The sequence below is a fragment of the Pelecanus crispus genome, chromosome 1, assembly GCF_030463565.1.
Source record: "Pelecanus crispus isolate bPelCri1 chromosome 1, bPelCri1.pri, whole genome shotgun sequence".
NCBI classification, from domain to species: Eukaryota; Metazoa; Chordata; class Aves; order Pelecaniformes; family Pelecanidae; genus Pelecanus; species Pelecanus crispus.
This window is the reverse complement of record NC_134643.1, coordinates 138,064,404-138,080,957: the sequence shown is the minus strand read 5'-3', so window position 1 is coordinate 138,080,957 and position 16,554 is coordinate 138,064,404. Positions and strand designations below refer to the sequence as shown.

Here is a 16,554-nt window from a genome sequence, read left to right as displayed (position 1 = left end):
ACGTTTATTTGTAGTTAGTGTGTACAAATACAAATCCTATATTCAGTAAAACCAGAACTTGTGCTTGCGAAGCAAGAAGCTGGTATTTTTAAGCTGGCTTCAATATTCCTAATAGCTGAATATGCTTTTTGTTAGGCCAGCTGATGGGTGCCATATATCATCAGATATAGTCTCCTACACGCTCCATGTTTGAAATAACAGAGAATTCCAAGGATTATGACCTTTTCTTCTTATATTTTATCTTTGAAATATGGATTGTGATTCTGGGCCCTCTGAAGTAACCAGAAAGCCATCTTTTGACACTAAGACATTTCCGGATCAGCCTGCTTCTCCTAGAGCCATGCAAAGAACGTCTGTTTTACTCACCTGGTTGTTCCAACTACTGTTCAGCTTTGGGGACAAATTTCAGCTCGCTCTTTATGTTCTGAATCTCTGACAAGTTGACAGCAGGACCTGGAAGTTTCTTAGCTCCTGGGAGATGCTTCTTGTCTTTCTCCTCCTCTGTCAAAGCAGGAACACTCTGCACAAAAGGATACCAGTGACCTTACTGCTGCGATAGCAATCTCTTGAGTATGAGCATAGGTCAGTTATTTGAGAAACAGGAAAGGATGTTTTTATACTAAATGCAATCCCAGTGGAAATGGGGGTGGGGGTGGGGAGGGGGCAGGAAGAGATAGGTTATTTTTTTGGTTGTTGTCTAAAATGTCTAAAAACAATCTGAAGAAAAAAAATTCAGTTGCTCAGTGCAGAGGAATGTGGATCTTCTGGTAAATGAGTAAGAATTTACAGTGTCAGACCATTAGTGGAAAATTAACTGAGTGGACCATTAAAGAGAACTCCCAGGTACTTCATATTTTAGGGGAAAAAAGCAGAAGAACCATTTTTATTATCTAATTTCTTTCAGAGTCTCATAGCTGCTGGCCAGTTGGGGAGGAAATCCATCATGCACTTCTGCAGCTCTGGAGAAGAGCTATGATAGTAGGTTATGGACCCTAAAAACTCCATTTGAGTTTAGTTCAAGTTGATGTTTAATTTTTCTTAACCTCAGTTGTAAGACCAGAAGGGGTTTTTGGCATTTTATGTTTGAATTAGGGTAGTGCCTGACAGCTATCTTGCTGACACTGTAAAAATTCAGGCTAAATAACACCACTTACACAATAGTGATCACCTCAGCTAATTTCCTGATGGACCACAATATTTCGGCCCTTGGTACTTTCTCAGTTGTACTATTGCTCCTAGGTGAGGTAGAGCATGCATTTTAGACAATTTCTATTCTAGACTGAGCAATGTTTTGAAGGAGCAGTTTTCCAGTGGGGAGTTTAAGGTTCATGCAGCCTGTTCTGTATTTTATAAAGCTGGCATAGAGGGGGAATCACATAGGTTTAGAGATGAATTAATACTTTACTGCAAATGATTTCACAATGAATTTTTTTTTTCTTTTTTGATTACTCTGTGAATGTCCCCTTGGGATGGCCTTTTTGGAGTTAATTCAGTATTTAGATTCATTAGCCACTCTTTCTGGAAAGTTGTATTGACCTTGAACATTCAATTTTTTATATTTGACTTAATTTTCAAAGTTACAAGGTTATCTGTCAAATATTATTGCCCAGTAAACCCCTCTTTTTTTCTGCTGACTAATGGACCACATGCTAATGAGGAAGCAGACTGGTTGCAATGTCAAGCAGCAAATAAACAAGGTATTTTAGAAAACTGAGATTTTCTTCCTATCTGATCTTTAAGCCATGAGCTTGTATTGTTCCCTTTGACAGTCTTATTGCACAGCTAGCTAATCCAAACAATCAGGGAAAACTACCATCCTCCAAACCCCTGCAGCAGATACTGTGTTAAAAATGATATTTCACATCATTTACAATACCACTCCTTCTCATAGTACAAACGGTGCAAACTGTGACCATGTTTTGGAGACTTTGTGCTCCATAAGTTGATGTTAGCTTTCCCTTCTAATCTCAGGTGTGTGCTATTTATGACTGCACCCCCCAACATCACCCACTCTGTGTGCAATGCACAGCTGAGATCAGACCTTGGCCTTCAGTTTTATTGAAGGAAGTCTGAAGAGTGACTTAGATATATGACAAGAGTTAACAAATACCTGCATGGATATGCTCTGACTGAAGAAGAGTTATTTTCTAAAATTCCCACCCCCCATTTCTTTTGGATGCTAACACGTCCGCTCCATTGACTTTCAGAAATATGTGTTCCCTTCTGACTCCACCATTCCTTTGAGTAAGACCCATATTTCCATTATCTCCTTTGCCAAGGTTTTAAAATATAGTGAAAGATGCTAAGCACTGTGAGCAAAAGCTGTATTGGTCTAAAGCTGATCTAAAGAATCACAAGCTATATTACAAAACCTGATGAGATGAGAAAGCTGAAAAGAAAAGTCCACTGGTAGCATTTTTATTCCATTCTTATTACAGGAAGAATTACATTCCTATTACAGAAGATCTGTTTCTGTAGTCTTTACTCCCATTGCTTTGGTTGCATATTGGCTATAAAACAGGGGCCATAATGTCTGTCTCATATATAGTATTCACATAACTGAGAAGCAAAGCAATATTCAATTACCCAACCAAATCTAATTATCAGCACTAGTAATTTATTTTATTTCTCAAATATTACCAGAATTCACACATGCTATATTAGTTTCTGCTTAATAACATGCAGTCCTTCACCAGTTTAATTACTGTGGAGGGAATATGCTTTGATTTCTTTCCAGAGGAGAAAGCCACAAATATGTGTTCAAGGTCATTTTGTATGTTTGGTTTTCGTTTTTTAAAATCTTCTTGAGAAGAGTTAAGTCAGCCTGGGTTTGATTTCTTCAGGAAAGTTCTCTGTAAACAGAGCACTATTTATATCAAATATGTTGAAATTCAGAAAAAAATCTGTCTGATTTAGGCAGAAAAGGAAGAAATAGCTCTTACATGACCAAACCTGAACTTTTTAAGTGCCTGTACCAGGTCAGAAGGAGCTGATGATTTGTCCAAAACTAAGCCGGCTGCTTCTTGTTTGGGGCTGAATCACCAGCAGTGCCACTGCATCCCTGGAGAGAAGTGGCTACCCACCTCCCTCCTGGTCCTCACGGCTCTGCTCTGCGTGAGGGCAAGACCCCCTCCAGCCACAACAGCTTTGCTTCACCCGCATGGCAGCAAGTCCACCCGGCTGAGTCCTGCTGCAGAAGCAGCCTGGCTGTATGGGGTGAATTTGAGCCCTTCCTGCCCTTGACTGTGGGGAGCATCCGCAGCTCTGGCCCAGCAGAACCTGTTCTTGGGTGGGGACTTATAAGATCAAACTTCACCAGCCATCCAGAAAGCCATAAGCACCCCTCTTTATTTGAGTTGTTTTCTTACTTGGAGTATCCCACTGCCTTTTCCTCCACCATTGGTTTTAGTTCTTATTTATTATAAAAGTTCACGGTAAATAAGATGCTTTAGTATCATCCAGAAATATGATACCTGTGTTTAATCATAGCTTTTGCGATCAGTGTTGGTTAAGGTATAAATTTGACTTCATATTCAAAACTCAGTGTTAAATACTCCCTGTAAAATACAGGCATGCAAACACAGAATTCAATCTAATCCGGAGTACTTTCACCCTTATGCAGGTAAATGGGGTCACAATTTCTGTTTTTAATTTGGAAATGTATAGTCTCCACATTCAATTTCTCCTTGTTGATAAATATTCCAAAAAAGTCAGGTCTGAAAGCCTGTTCCAACATTGTTAAGCTGGAACAATAAATCCCGCCGCAGGGCAGCAGGTAGCAGCATATTCTTCCAAAGCCTTGCTATAACTTTCCCTGATGTATTCCATCAACTCCCATCTAGGTAAATACCGCTGGTGAAATCCTGTCTCTTTCCTGACAGCAGATATTATCCTGCTGTTGAAGCAGAGCTACACACCTTTGAAACAGTTTAAATTCCTATAGGTGCCTTGGCATCAAAACCAGAACAATATATATTTGAAGTGTTTAGTAGGTAGCCAGTTACTTCCATGAATGATCAGTGCATGTTCAGCTGTGATACCTAAGATTGGTATGTAGTGCTATAAGATTGATTAAAAGGCTTTCTTTCATCAATGGCAGGGATTCTCCTGGGAAAAAAAAAAAATCAACTCCCCCTTTTTTCCTTACCTCCTCCACTTCTTCAGGTGTAAGTTCTTTTCTTTTATGAGGGTGGCCTGCACCAGGTCGAAATGCTCCCATTGGGATGTTAATATTAGCCTGTCACAAGGAAATTATGATGCATATAATAGTGACTGATAAATAAATACACAGCTGGTAAATGGCAAAATGCAAAAGGGGTGGGACAAGAGTATAGACATTATTGTGGTTTCCAAGCACTTATGCCTTCCATGTATGTATCATCACACCACTCCCATGGGAAAGGGAAATGCTTTCATCTCCATTTTAAAGAAGGAAAGTGAAAAAAGCAAAGCTACCTAGAAAGCTTTTGAAGTTCTGCATTTTAGTCTAATGCTCCCTGATTTCATTGGACTTTAAACGAATGAGTACCAGACACCGAAATTCCTTTAGGTATCTGGGTCTGCTTCGATTTGGTCAAGTAGAGTGCCAGAATAAGGATTTAAGTGTAAATCACCCAAATCCCACAATAACACCCAAACCACTGGACCACTCTCCCTCCCCCAAGTGACACCAGTTCTCACTTCACTTAATCACAAGTAGTTAGGAAGGAAAGCCTGTCCTGAGCCAACTTAAGCCATGAATGTTTAAGATGTGATTTTACTGACAAAATTTACCTATGGCTGCTACAAACTGCAAATGTAATGCCTTAGTCCTAGGAATACACCTCTTGGTTACAAAGAGGATCTGTGGGAAAAGGCAAGAAGGCTTTTTGACCCTCCTGCCCCTGCTGGGTTTTGCCCAGCCACCCCAGCCCCATCTGCAGTGGGAGTTCACCCGTCGGAGCAGGCTAAGCCAGCTCTAATGCTGGACAGACCTCTAGCCCCTGGCTTTAGCAAACTCCCTCCAGAATGATACCCACATGACTGCATCAACCTGATTTTTTATCTGTGGCAGAAAGCCAGTAGCCATAACATAAACAGGGCTTATTACAGATACTTTTACAGTAAAGATTTTTGAGAAAAGAATAGCAGAAAACACTGCTTAAGGAAAGAGCAGCTAAAATGTATCTATTTCCCAATGTGACCCAGCCTGGATTATTTTAAAAGTCAAATGGTGTGATCAACTAAATGCACAATTTATACCTATTCTTATCTCATGATCTCAGAAGAGAAGCTGCTTCTAGGAAATGTCATCAAAATATAATAACTCCCACTGGTAAAACCAGCAGGTGAATCAATAATGTTATGGAGCGGAAATGGAGAACCTTCCAACAGAGAGCTGTGTTATTGTAGTTTACAATCTGACTGATTTGCATTAAATGAAAATGAAGAATTCCATCCTTCTGCTCAAATTGTGATCTTGCAGATAATGCCCCAGGTTGGACAACCACAGGAAAACAGCCCACTGTTTTTAGTAACAACAAATGTGCTGACAGCTGTAATCAAACGTTGAGCAAATTAAAAATCCATTTGCTAAGAAATAAGCACCTTTCCCTTTATTCTATTTGTCCGTTTACTGTTATTTTGTATATGCAAGGTGATGCTGCCATTTCGGTGGGACTGGCAAAAGTCTGTAGAGCTATGTAGTTTCTAGACAACTGGGTATTCACTTCATAATGTTTTTCCACTGAGCATTAGTTTAGATATTGTGAAACCTTTCATCTGCACTTCCTAAGTTCCCAGGAGACAGGGCATTTTCAGCCTCGCAGTACTTAACCCATTATTTCATTTAGGAGTGGAAAAAACCAGCTTGGCTATTTTTAATTTTAAGCATCTCCCCTGCCACACTCTGGTACCTCTAGGCAGCTTCTTTTTTTTTTGGAATATGAAACTTCTTTGCACTTTACAGCTAGCATGGTCATGCAAGTTTGCAGAGTTGAAACATCAAGAGTTATCTCTCCTCTTGGTGCTCATTTTGAGCTCAGGCATGCCTTTCCCTTGGAGTCAATCAAAGCAGAAGCCACCCTCCCATGGCCACCCACAGTGTACCACAGCATGGTAATTCTGATACCCAGCCCTTGCATTTCCTACTGTGATTGACAGACCAACTGCAACTAAAAATGGTTCAGGAAACAAAAATGAACCACTAAGTGCCAGACTGCTAATTAAATTAAATTAAATAAGCCGCTCTTTGGTCTGCTTCAGCATTTTCACAGTAATCTGTGTCACACCAAATCAGTTTGAACTATTTTATCTGCAATAAATGCATTCACGTCAGAGTTTGGACAAGACGTACACAGACATGAACTATTAACTTGGTAAAACAAGTAGCCTTTAAGACATAGTTTAACACTGGATCTGATAACACATACTATAAATTAAAATATTTCTAGTATGAAATGAAAGTATGATGGAGAGCAGAATAAACCCCCCATAATCCAGGTGGAAGCAGTTAACAACCTGCTAGGCCACCTGGACACTCACAAGTCTATGGGGACAGATAGGATCCACCTGAGAGTACTGACGGAGCTGGCGGAGGCGCTCGCCAAGCCACTCTTCATCATCTATCAGCAGTCCTGGTTAACAGGGGAGGTCCCAAAGGACTGGCGGCTTGCCAATGTGACGCCCATCTACAAGAAGGGCCAGAAGGAGGATCCAGGGAACTACAGGCCTGTCAGCCTGGCCTCTGTACTGGGGAAGATTATGGAGTGGTTCATATTGAGTGAGCTCAACAGGCATGTGCAGGTCAACCAGGGAATCAGGCCCAGCCAGCATGGGTTCATGAAAGGCAGGTCGTGCTTGACCAACCAGATCTCCTTCTATGTATGACCTGGTGACCCACCTAGTGGATGAGGGAAAGGCTGTGGATGTCATCTACCTGGACTTCAGTAAGGCCTTTGACACAGTCTCCCACAGCATCCTCCTAGGGAAGCTGGCGGCTCTTGGTGTAGGCAGGTGTACTGTTTGCTGGGTAAAAAACTGGCTGGATGGCCAAGCCCAGAGAGTTGTGGTGAATGGAGGGTTAAATCCACTTGGCGGACAGTCACAAGTGGTATTCCCCAGGGCTCAGTTTTGGGGCCAGTTCTCTTTAATATCTTTATCAATGATCTGGATGAGGGCATTGAGTGCACCCTCAGTAAGTTTGCAGATGACACCAAACTGGGTGGGAGTGTCGACCTGCTGGAGGGTAGGACGGCCCTGCAGAGGTACCTGGACAGGCTGGACCAATGCACCAAGGCCAGTTGTATGAGGTTCAATAAGGCCAAGTGCCAGGTCCTGCACTTGGGTCACAACAACCCCATGCAACGCTACAGGCTTGGGGAAGAGTGGCTGGAAAGCTGCCTGGCGGAAAAGGACCTGGGGATGCTGGTCGACAGCTGGCTGAACATGAGCCAGCAGTGTGCCCAGGTGGCCAAGAAGGCCAACAGCATCCTGGCCTGTATCAGCAATAGCGTGGCCAGCAGGAGCAGGGAAGTGATCGTCCCCCTCTACTTGGCACTGGTGAGGCTGCACCTGGAATACTGTGTCCAGTTTTGGGCCCCTCACTGCAAGAAGGACACTGAGTTGCTGGAGTGTGTCCAGAGAAGGGCAACGAAGCTGGTGAAGGGTCTAGAGAGCAAGTCTTATGAGGAGCAGCTGAGGGAACTGGGGTTGTTTAGCCTGGAGAAGAGGAGGCTGAGGGGAGACCTTATCGCTCTCTACAGCTACCTGAAAGGAGGTTGTAGTGAGGTGGGTGTTGGTCTCTTCTCCCAAGTAGTTAGCAATAGGACGAGAGGAAATGGTCTCCAGCTGTGCCAGGGGAGGTTTAGATTGGATATTAGGAAAAATTTCTTCATGGAAAGAGTAGTCAAGCATTGGAACAGGCTGCCCAGAGAGGTGGTGGAGTCTCACCATCCCTGGGGGTGTTCAAAAAACATGTAGACATGGCACTTTGGGACATGGTTTAGTGGGCATGGTGGTGTTGGGTTGATGGTTGGACTGATGATCTTAGAGGTCCTTCCCAATCTTAATCATTCTATTTTAGTTTTACTTTAATTAAAAATAATCCAGCCACCAAGCCAGGAAACATGAAATTAATTATTACTCTACCCTTAATTGGTTTAGTGGTGGACTTGGTAGTGTTAGGTTAATGGTTGGACTTGATGATCTTAAAGGTCTTTTCCAATCTAAATGATTCTATGATTCTATGATTCTATGATTCTATGATTCTATGATTCTATGACTGATTTCTGAACAGTTCCTGACCAGAGGTACCAGAGTCCTGAGCTGTAAATCTCCCTATTAATTCAATGCTGGTCCCCTCCCGTGGACGAGCAGCTGTATAATGCATGAACTGCAGACCAAATTCTGTACACCAGTGTAGCTCTGTAAGGACTGTGTTGTGCTGCGATCAGCATGAGTTTGCAATTTTGTTTTTATAATAAGTTTCAGGGCTCTTTTCACCTGTCTGCTAGGATGGAGATAGGAGCTTTAGTGATCTCTTCCTCTCCTGCTCCCCATCCAGTGAAATGCTAAACAGGAATTTTTTTGTTCCAAACTCCTGAAATCCTAAATTATAATTGCTCTAGAGAGACTTTCTACATGTGATTATTATTTTTAATCATACTAATTATTGAAACTATTGGGTTTGCATCTTCCTTCATTTTTGGAAATTGCCTACCATATTTTGGATGTCATTGCAGTTTTCATAGTAAGTAGGTATGGCTACTGACGTACTGGGCTAAGGTCTTCCTGAACAGATTGAAGGAAAAATATCTGTAAGCATGACATACAACATATATTGCTGGTTTGACTCAACTGAACTGGTATTTAGACATGTGCTTGTGTTCTTCTTTCTGTTTACTAGAGACAGGGCATCCAGATCAGGAACTGTTGGGTCTTGAATTACTAGCAGCCATGCATGTGTTGAGGACTGTTATGACTAAGCATCTCCACAGCATCACAGACATTCCTAGCTGTCCAGAAGGATGACTGAATAAGCTGGAAAGCCACTTCAGTATAAACATATTCAAGTTAAAAAAAAAAATAAAAAAGGAACTACAGAGAAAACTGAATGTTATTCAGAAAAAAAATAGGAAACCCCTCACCCTTACCTCTGGGGAAAGCCAAGAGTGGTGTTTGTAGGTAGAATAATTGTCAGCCAGAGCTATACACAGCCTTTTACACACTGAGAGGGGGAGGCCAACAATGAATGTTGCCAGGAATTAACAGTATTGTGGTCTTTTATCGCCCCAAACTACTCTTGGGAACCAGTTGCTACCTCTAACTCTCCCACATCTGTATTTAGTGGCTGTCAGCAAGTGAAGATTTTAGTGTATATCTCATACGGTCAGAAAAAAGCACCTTCTGACACAAGAGTACCATGAAATACTGCAGTTAGTGAAGTGTCATTCCATTTCCATCGCTGCAGCACAATGTATATTCTCCAGGGGATGTCAGTCCTACTGTAATAGCACATAATAGCAAAGGATCATAATATATGAATCACAATGTATAAAAATAATGTGACATTTTGAGTCATGGTTCTTAGAGTGCTCAAAGTGTAACAGGCATCGATTCAAGTGCAAGTCTCCCTGCTGGAGCAACCTTTGACACAATGTTTAATAGATTTATTTTAAAATTTGTGCTGTAATTTTTCTAATTCAAATTACCTTTGTAAAAAAGTTTCTTAAAATACTAAACTTGGTGCTTAAACTTAATGCACTTTTTTAATGGACAAACTAGTAGAATTTTTTTACATTTAGAAGTTGGAAAGTCATCATAAAACTAAAAAGGAGTCTGTAACTACTTCTTTACTTTAAGGAAAACAGTAAGCCAAATTCATTCCTTAAAAATGTTTGTATGTGCCTACAGAGTTTAGAGGTAGAATGCAAATACTTTTGAGCTATAAATTATCTATGTTTTTTCATTAATCATACAAATATTTCCATAGTCACTGTAAAAGAGGGATGAAAATTTGAACTGACTGAAATCAATGGCAAGCTTCTGCTAATTTCAACTGAATTAGAGTACAGTACTTTGCATGCCTGTTCCAGTGGAGTTGATGATGATGATAAAGAGAATTAGCATTTTTACACTGCCTTGCAACTTCAGTATGCTGTCTAGCCACTGGGTAATTAATCTTCTTGCTACTCGAATCCATTGAGTTAGTATTATCTTGGAGAAACAGAGGATAGATCAGACTTTAGAAATTCCATTTTGGGTTTCTTACATAATTTTAAGGGAATCTGAACTCGTGGAAAAATTTGATTGCAAGTGCATTTACAAAATACATGAAAATTCTGTAAAATTCTGGAGCTCGGGAGGTATTTTTGCCTTTTGACAAGAATCAATGATAGCATGAGCTATTACAGTCTTCATGATGTTACTTCATGATGATGTTGGTATAATTGTCCAGCTGTTTCTTCTACAAGTGTGTAACAACCAACTTCACCCTTGTAAGAATATGCTATTTGAGGAGGTATGTGACATACAAGAATTTTTTTAATTAAAACATCAAAATTTCTCTCATTTTACTCTGGCTTTTAAATAAAATGCGTCTTAAACAAATATTGGAAGTTGTGGGTTTTTTTCCTAAAGGAATGCAGACATGAAAAACTTCACAGTACCTGTGCCACCTTTTTCGCCTATAATTCTTCCAGCGTTATATGAACTCTGTGGAAAATCTAATAGTTGCAAGAATTGGTTTTACTTATAATGCTGATCAGTCATGCAGATGTATCACTGTGTTTTGCTTAGCTGATCCACCAACAGACATAACCTAACACTGGAAAGATCATGCAAGCAAGCGATCAACCAACTTATCTGGTGCATTTTTTTATCACCTCAGACCATACGATGCTCTTCAGGTCAAACTTTTTCAGTGCTTTCATATCTACCAAGGTTTTAACTTTAAAAGAATAATCCCCAGTTAGCACTTATGAGCAAAATGCAGTTTGCCAAGCAATGGAGGTTGAGATTTATTATTTTATTATATTAGAAACATAAATACTGTCTCTTACCTGAATGGCTTTGACATGTGACGCTGGCTGTTTTGACATTTTTAAGACAGAGGCTTATCCCTGCAAGCAAAATAGGAAAGTGTTACAGGCTCTGACATTCTGATAGCTAGGGGAGATAAGCTAGAACTTAACCCTTGCTGCCTCTTGACTGGCATCTATTTCATCTGCCCAGCTCCTGTTTCTGTCTCAGGTTCAGTTGCTTAGTTATTCCTTCTGAATATCAGGAGACAGAACACCTGAGCTTCTCCAATCAATCTTTCATAGCCACAAATGGAGCTCGCTCTTTCACATTAAAAACAATAATGAGTAGAGATAAGGAATCTCTCAAACCTTAATGGCATTGTAAAATGAGTAAGAATTAAAGGAAGTATTTGAGGATAAACAATGTATGATTATTTCTGTCACAGTATGTATGTGGGAATTATTAGAACTCTCAGTTTAAACCTTCTTTCAAATAAAGCATAACTTGCTACAAAATATTGAAAATGCAGATGTAACCATTTTCTGACTCACAAATCCTTGCAAATCTCTAATGCCTATAGACTGAAAATGATCAAGATGGTCAAACTGTAAAGTTCTGTTTGACAATTGTTAGGGCACAAAGTAGCCTCTCTTCAAAGTTTTAGATCACATAGATTCATTGATTTTCTTTAGCAATAGGATAAAAAAGAACAGAAGTTTCCATATAATTTTATGCAGACATAGAAATATGGACTGATACAGTATTAATATACAATAACAAAAGGAAACACACCAAAGTCAAAAGATTCTGTAAAGGTAAAATAAAAAAAGCAAGCAAGAAATTTTACTATCACATTAGTTGAAACATTGCCTCGGCCTTTTATTCTTTCACTGAGAATTAAGATTTTAACTGGACTAGACATGCATCAAAGTCTGGTTATTTAACCTATCTCATTATAATGCAAAATAAGATAGTAATACTAAAAGGTGAGAAATTAGTTCACCAGAGAACTCACTGATCACAAGCAAACTACAGTATATTTTGGCTACCATATTTAACCTGAGATGAGAAAGGAAATACCGAGAAAAGTAATAAATGACATAGAATAGTAGAAATATACTGAGAAATCAAAAGTGGGTCACAGACCTTGGTACTCTGCAGAGTATAACTGTCACGTGGAGGCAGTACCAAAGAAAAGTATAGATGAGTTGTAGGTTGGCTTCAGCCTGGAATATCAGTCTGAAATTGTACCACTGGAGCTGCACGGAAGACTTGCTCTTGCGTATTCTCACATCAGCTTTAAATCTGCGTATAATGCTGAGCAGAACTTAAACTAAAAATGACCTGCCATTACAGGTATCCCCCTGATCGCACTCTCAGCTCTAAAGAGTGCTGTCTAAACCAGCACATAGCCTTAAGTCAGTGGATGTCATCTTCATAGCTTGCTTCAGGTTTTAATTGCTTTCACTAAATTAATAAATCAGAAAAAAAACCTGCCATGCAAAATAAAACCAGCATGCTTCCAGTGAGTTTTATATTGTGGTTTTATGTTTACATTTACAATTTTAAAATCAGAGGTAGTTTTAAAACTTCAGAATTCACTTTGGGGGATGAAATCTCAGCCACTGAAGTTCATGACAAAATTTGCACAGATTTCAAAAAGTCAAAAGGATTTACTGCACTCTATCTCTTTCCTTTTTGAAAATCTTTACTATGCATAGAAATAACTGTGGTGTTAACCAGTGATTGAATTCCCAAGATAAATACAAAACAATCCCCCAGTTTATTGGAAAGATAGGAATCATAATACTCAAAAGTTAATTAATTTTTCTTATCATCTTCTCCTCTTTCTAATCAGAATGAAAAGTGGAAACAAAAGCACAGGAAATTAACATAAAACATTTTAAAACACCGTGGATCTACTTTCTAAACCCTGTCACGAGGAAATTCAAGGTACGATGTAATTCTCCATCTTGCGTGCCTGTAGATTGCAAAAACACCGATACACGCTTCTTGGGCCACCTAGAGCTAGACGGGCAAGGATTTACACTGAATCTCAACTTTAAAACAAGCACAGCAATAATGCTCCTCAGTGAGGTGCTCTGGGTTCACAAGAAGTTTGCATTCGAAATTATTGCAATCAGACACTGGTTCCTAAAGACGGATGCATGATACAATTGTGTAGGACTGCTTTTGGAGGAGGTGATTTTCCTACCAGTTCATGCTGTCCTCATTACTGCCAGAGAAATCAGGACAACAGCACGCTACTGGGTAAAAATAGACAATCTTCTCTGGCTCTCTCCCCTTCCCTCCCTTCCCTGAGCTTCCCTCCAGAGCAATACTGACCATCGGCCACAGGAAAATAAACCTTAGATTACAGATGCATCTATTACTGAAGTGATTAGTTCATTTTTATAAATTCCTTTGTTCTTTTGCCATGTGTCTCAGAGAGAGAGTCAAGAGTGCTGCACTGATTGTATTAAGTTATTTCTGACATTCCAATCAGCTCTGCAACTTGAAAAAATCACTCTTCACCTTCATTTCCACTGCAGCATTTCACATGTACGCACACAGTGAAACGCAGACGCATGCAGCCTGTAGTCCCTGATGTCTTTTTGGCCTCCCCACACCTTACCTTTTACCTTTTATGGGCTGCATGCTGAGCCAAACTGAGAAAGTAACAGTAACATTAGTTCAGTTTGGAGCTGTTTTATGCCAGACTTCCCCTGCAAATTCTCTTGCTTCTCAGTGAAAGCACTTGTGAACAGGACTACATGTGAAATACAGGACTACTATAGTGAAATAAATCAGTGTTTTGAAAAGAACCTTTGTAAAACAAAGGACCTATCTTCTGTCCCTCTGCTAAAAATAATTTCTGACAGGGCTGTAGCAAGATAAGAAGCTGACTTATTCAATTTGCTTTAAATACGATGAGATATCATAATGCCATCTTTTGTAATCCGCACAAGAGATGTACAGTACCACACAGACAACAGAAAGAGCCCTCCTCCCGCCCCAGCTGGAAGCCATCCTTTCCCCCCCGCCGCACTCACGGCATCAAGCACAATGGGTATTTTGGACACAGAACTGCAATGTATTATCTTATTAAAAGACTTTGACAGGAACTACACTGCTGTGAGACCCAGCTAGTACAAAGAAAGAAGAGAAACCCCCACTTTGTAGCTTCCAGTCTGTTACACAAAAACTTACTACATGTTCTAGGCAAATGCGGTAACATTTTCTGTAATGCAGTTGTCTCCACTACAGTTACCTGTTAAGCTTACGGTGAAAGAACACCTCTCCTACCATCAAAACCCCCGTGTAATAATTCACTAGCTATAACAAACGTACAAACAATAAGCATGTACCTATGTACTACAGTATTCGAGCTAATACACAATTAGGCTTCTCATGAGTCACTAGGCATTTAAGTGACTTTCTGGTTTAAATCTTTAAAGATCCCCATAGACTATGAAGCAATAACTATAACAATCTGCTCTGAATACGCTGATACGTTGCACAAGATATTAAAATAAGCAGAAACCCACAACTATTGCAGTCACCTCACAGCAGTTATTAAAGAGTTTTCATAAGGGTCTTTCAAGTTTTTAATTGACCCCTTCAAGATTAGCTTACTTATTTACTTATATAAGAAAAGTTCCAAACCGTCAAGTGAGTATGTGCACCTCCTTTCGATGCTGAAAGAGGTACCTTCTTCTACCAGCTGAGGTATTGACTGTGATCCTTTTAATGTGTCTGAAATAGCTCCAATGCTTTCAGTCTGGACGGCACTGAGAGCTGCTTCAGGCTGGAGTGGGACTCGGCTGAGAAGCAAAGTGTAAAAGGGAATTCCTGTCATAGCTTCCAGTTGTTCTTCCTAAATATAGAGTTTGATTCACTCTGTAACTTGGTCCCCTGTGACACTTGACCATCATAAAACCGGGGCTCAAGTGTCAAGCAGGAGGTGTTGAAGGAACACACCTTTGGGTCCTTTTCCTGCCCTCCCTCTCCCTGTCGCCTCTGGGCTTTTCACAAGCCCCAGGCATACGGTGGCAGAAGGCAATGCACACCACCACCCGTGGCGTTTGGGGCAGCGTGTGCCTCCCTACTGCCACACTGCAGAAAGAAATAATTATGGAGACATAGTTATGAAGAACTCACCTCAGAGGGACTAACTAGGGGAGGTGAATGCCACACCAATGTGACTGTATCGCTGCCAGGTTGGGAGCAAACTCGCACAGCAGCTGCCTCGGGGTCTCGGTGTAGCTTTCCCGCGTGCAGGCAGCCGCACTTACGGGGAGGAGGGCTTCTGACCGTGTGAGGCCATAGCGGCCAGCTGCTGAACATTAGGGCGTGTGGATGAAGAGAAGCTAAAGGAAGAGTGTGTGTGGGAGATGCTATAGCTTATGAGGGAAGTGAAACGTTATTATACAGTCGTGCTTATGCTGGCTGGAATACTGTCTTCAGTAAAGGCTACTGAAGGAGATCTGCCACAGCAAGTCATGCATGGGGCACAGCCTCATGTTTTCATTCCCAGAAACCCAGCCTCCTGTTCACTGCATCTTCACTAGAGTGAACTTTCCTCTTCATCACTCCTCTGCCTTACCTGTTCTCCACCTGACCCACAACACTAACGGTGACAACAGCAGTGTCATTGTGGGTGATACTGTACTGGTCACTTGCTGCTGCTACTTGCAAGTTTTAGAAGATCAACAATTTTCAAAATTTGTGCCAAATACATTTATAACAACGAGTGGTTGGTTTAATGATTTCAGAGAGGATTTCCCTTGATTTTTACTTATGTGACCAATCACTCTTCTCATTTCAAGTATCTCAAGGAAAAAGATGACCTCCAAGACCACTTCATTAAGCCTGTGACTCACTCTCTGATGCTCTCTTTCCCAAAAGTGCTGTCATCTGGAAGCAGCTGACAAAGCTGATGACTTGCTTTAGCAGCTTGCAGACTACTCATAGCCACCCCCTTCCCAAAGAGCCATGACAAGATGGACACACAACTAGGCCTGCAACAAGCACATGCATTTGTGTTAGGTCATGACTGACAGAGGTACATATAGCAGTCAGCTCCTTCCAAGAAGACCCCTTGGCCTATTACCTCAGAAGGCCTGAGTATGGCTGACATCAAATATTCTGAGGCATGAGAAGACTATTGCACTTGAAACATGGCAGAGTTCATAACAGGGCTCACAGACCTGTCTTTTGCCTAGGATGGAGGAGTTTACTGTTACAGTCTCAGGTTCTGCCTTCCAGGTGGTTGAGACCACATTAAAGCAAAGCTGGAGTCAGATAAGTGACTTTATATACCTACTTGTGAAGGTTCATATTTACAATTAAAGTATTAGAAGGCAATGAAAGAGGCGATATATTTTTCTAACATGGTCTTGTACATGAATTTATTTAAATTTATATTACAATAGTTATATTACAAAGCAGCTCCGGGATACACACTTCTTTCTTCCATGTGTCATTAATTTAGAAAAGGTAGGCCATTGCTTACATTTTATAATCCCATCATCTTGCAAATAGGCCTAAGAA

General features: G+C 40.6%; 1 protein-coding gene across 1 annotated transcript; it reads right to left on the bottom strand.

Moving 5' to 3' along the window:
• Positions 1 to 379: 379 nt before the first annotated feature.
• SMPX (small muscle protein X-linked) lies at positions 380 to 11,078 on the bottom strand. The gene is made up of 3 exons (XM_075727800.1): positions 11,040 to 11,078; positions 4,148 to 4,237; positions 380 to 520 (listed from the first exon to the last, which is right to left on the bottom strand). Exons 1-3 carry the CDS (start codon positions 11,076 to 11,078, stop codon positions 380 to 382), a joined length of 270 nt encoding a protein of 89 aa, XP_075583915.1.
• Positions 11,079 to 16,554: the final 5,476 nt, after the last annotated feature.

What these genes read in the sequence shown, in the direction of transcription:
- SMPX (XM_075727800.1), bottom strand. Translation starts at nt 11,078, where the DNA reads ATGTCAAAACAGCCAGCGTCACATGTCAAAGCCATTCAG. An exon ending in CACATGTCAAAGCCATTCAG is followed by an intron (nt 4,238 to 11,039) that starts GTAAGAGACAGT and finishes TCCTTGTGACAG; the next exon opens with GCTAATATTAACATCCCAAT. An exon ending in CACCTGAAGAAGTGGAGGAG is followed by an intron (nt 521 to 4,147) that starts GTAAGGAAAAAA and finishes CCTTTTGTGCAG; the next exon opens with AGTGTTCCTGCTTTGACAGA.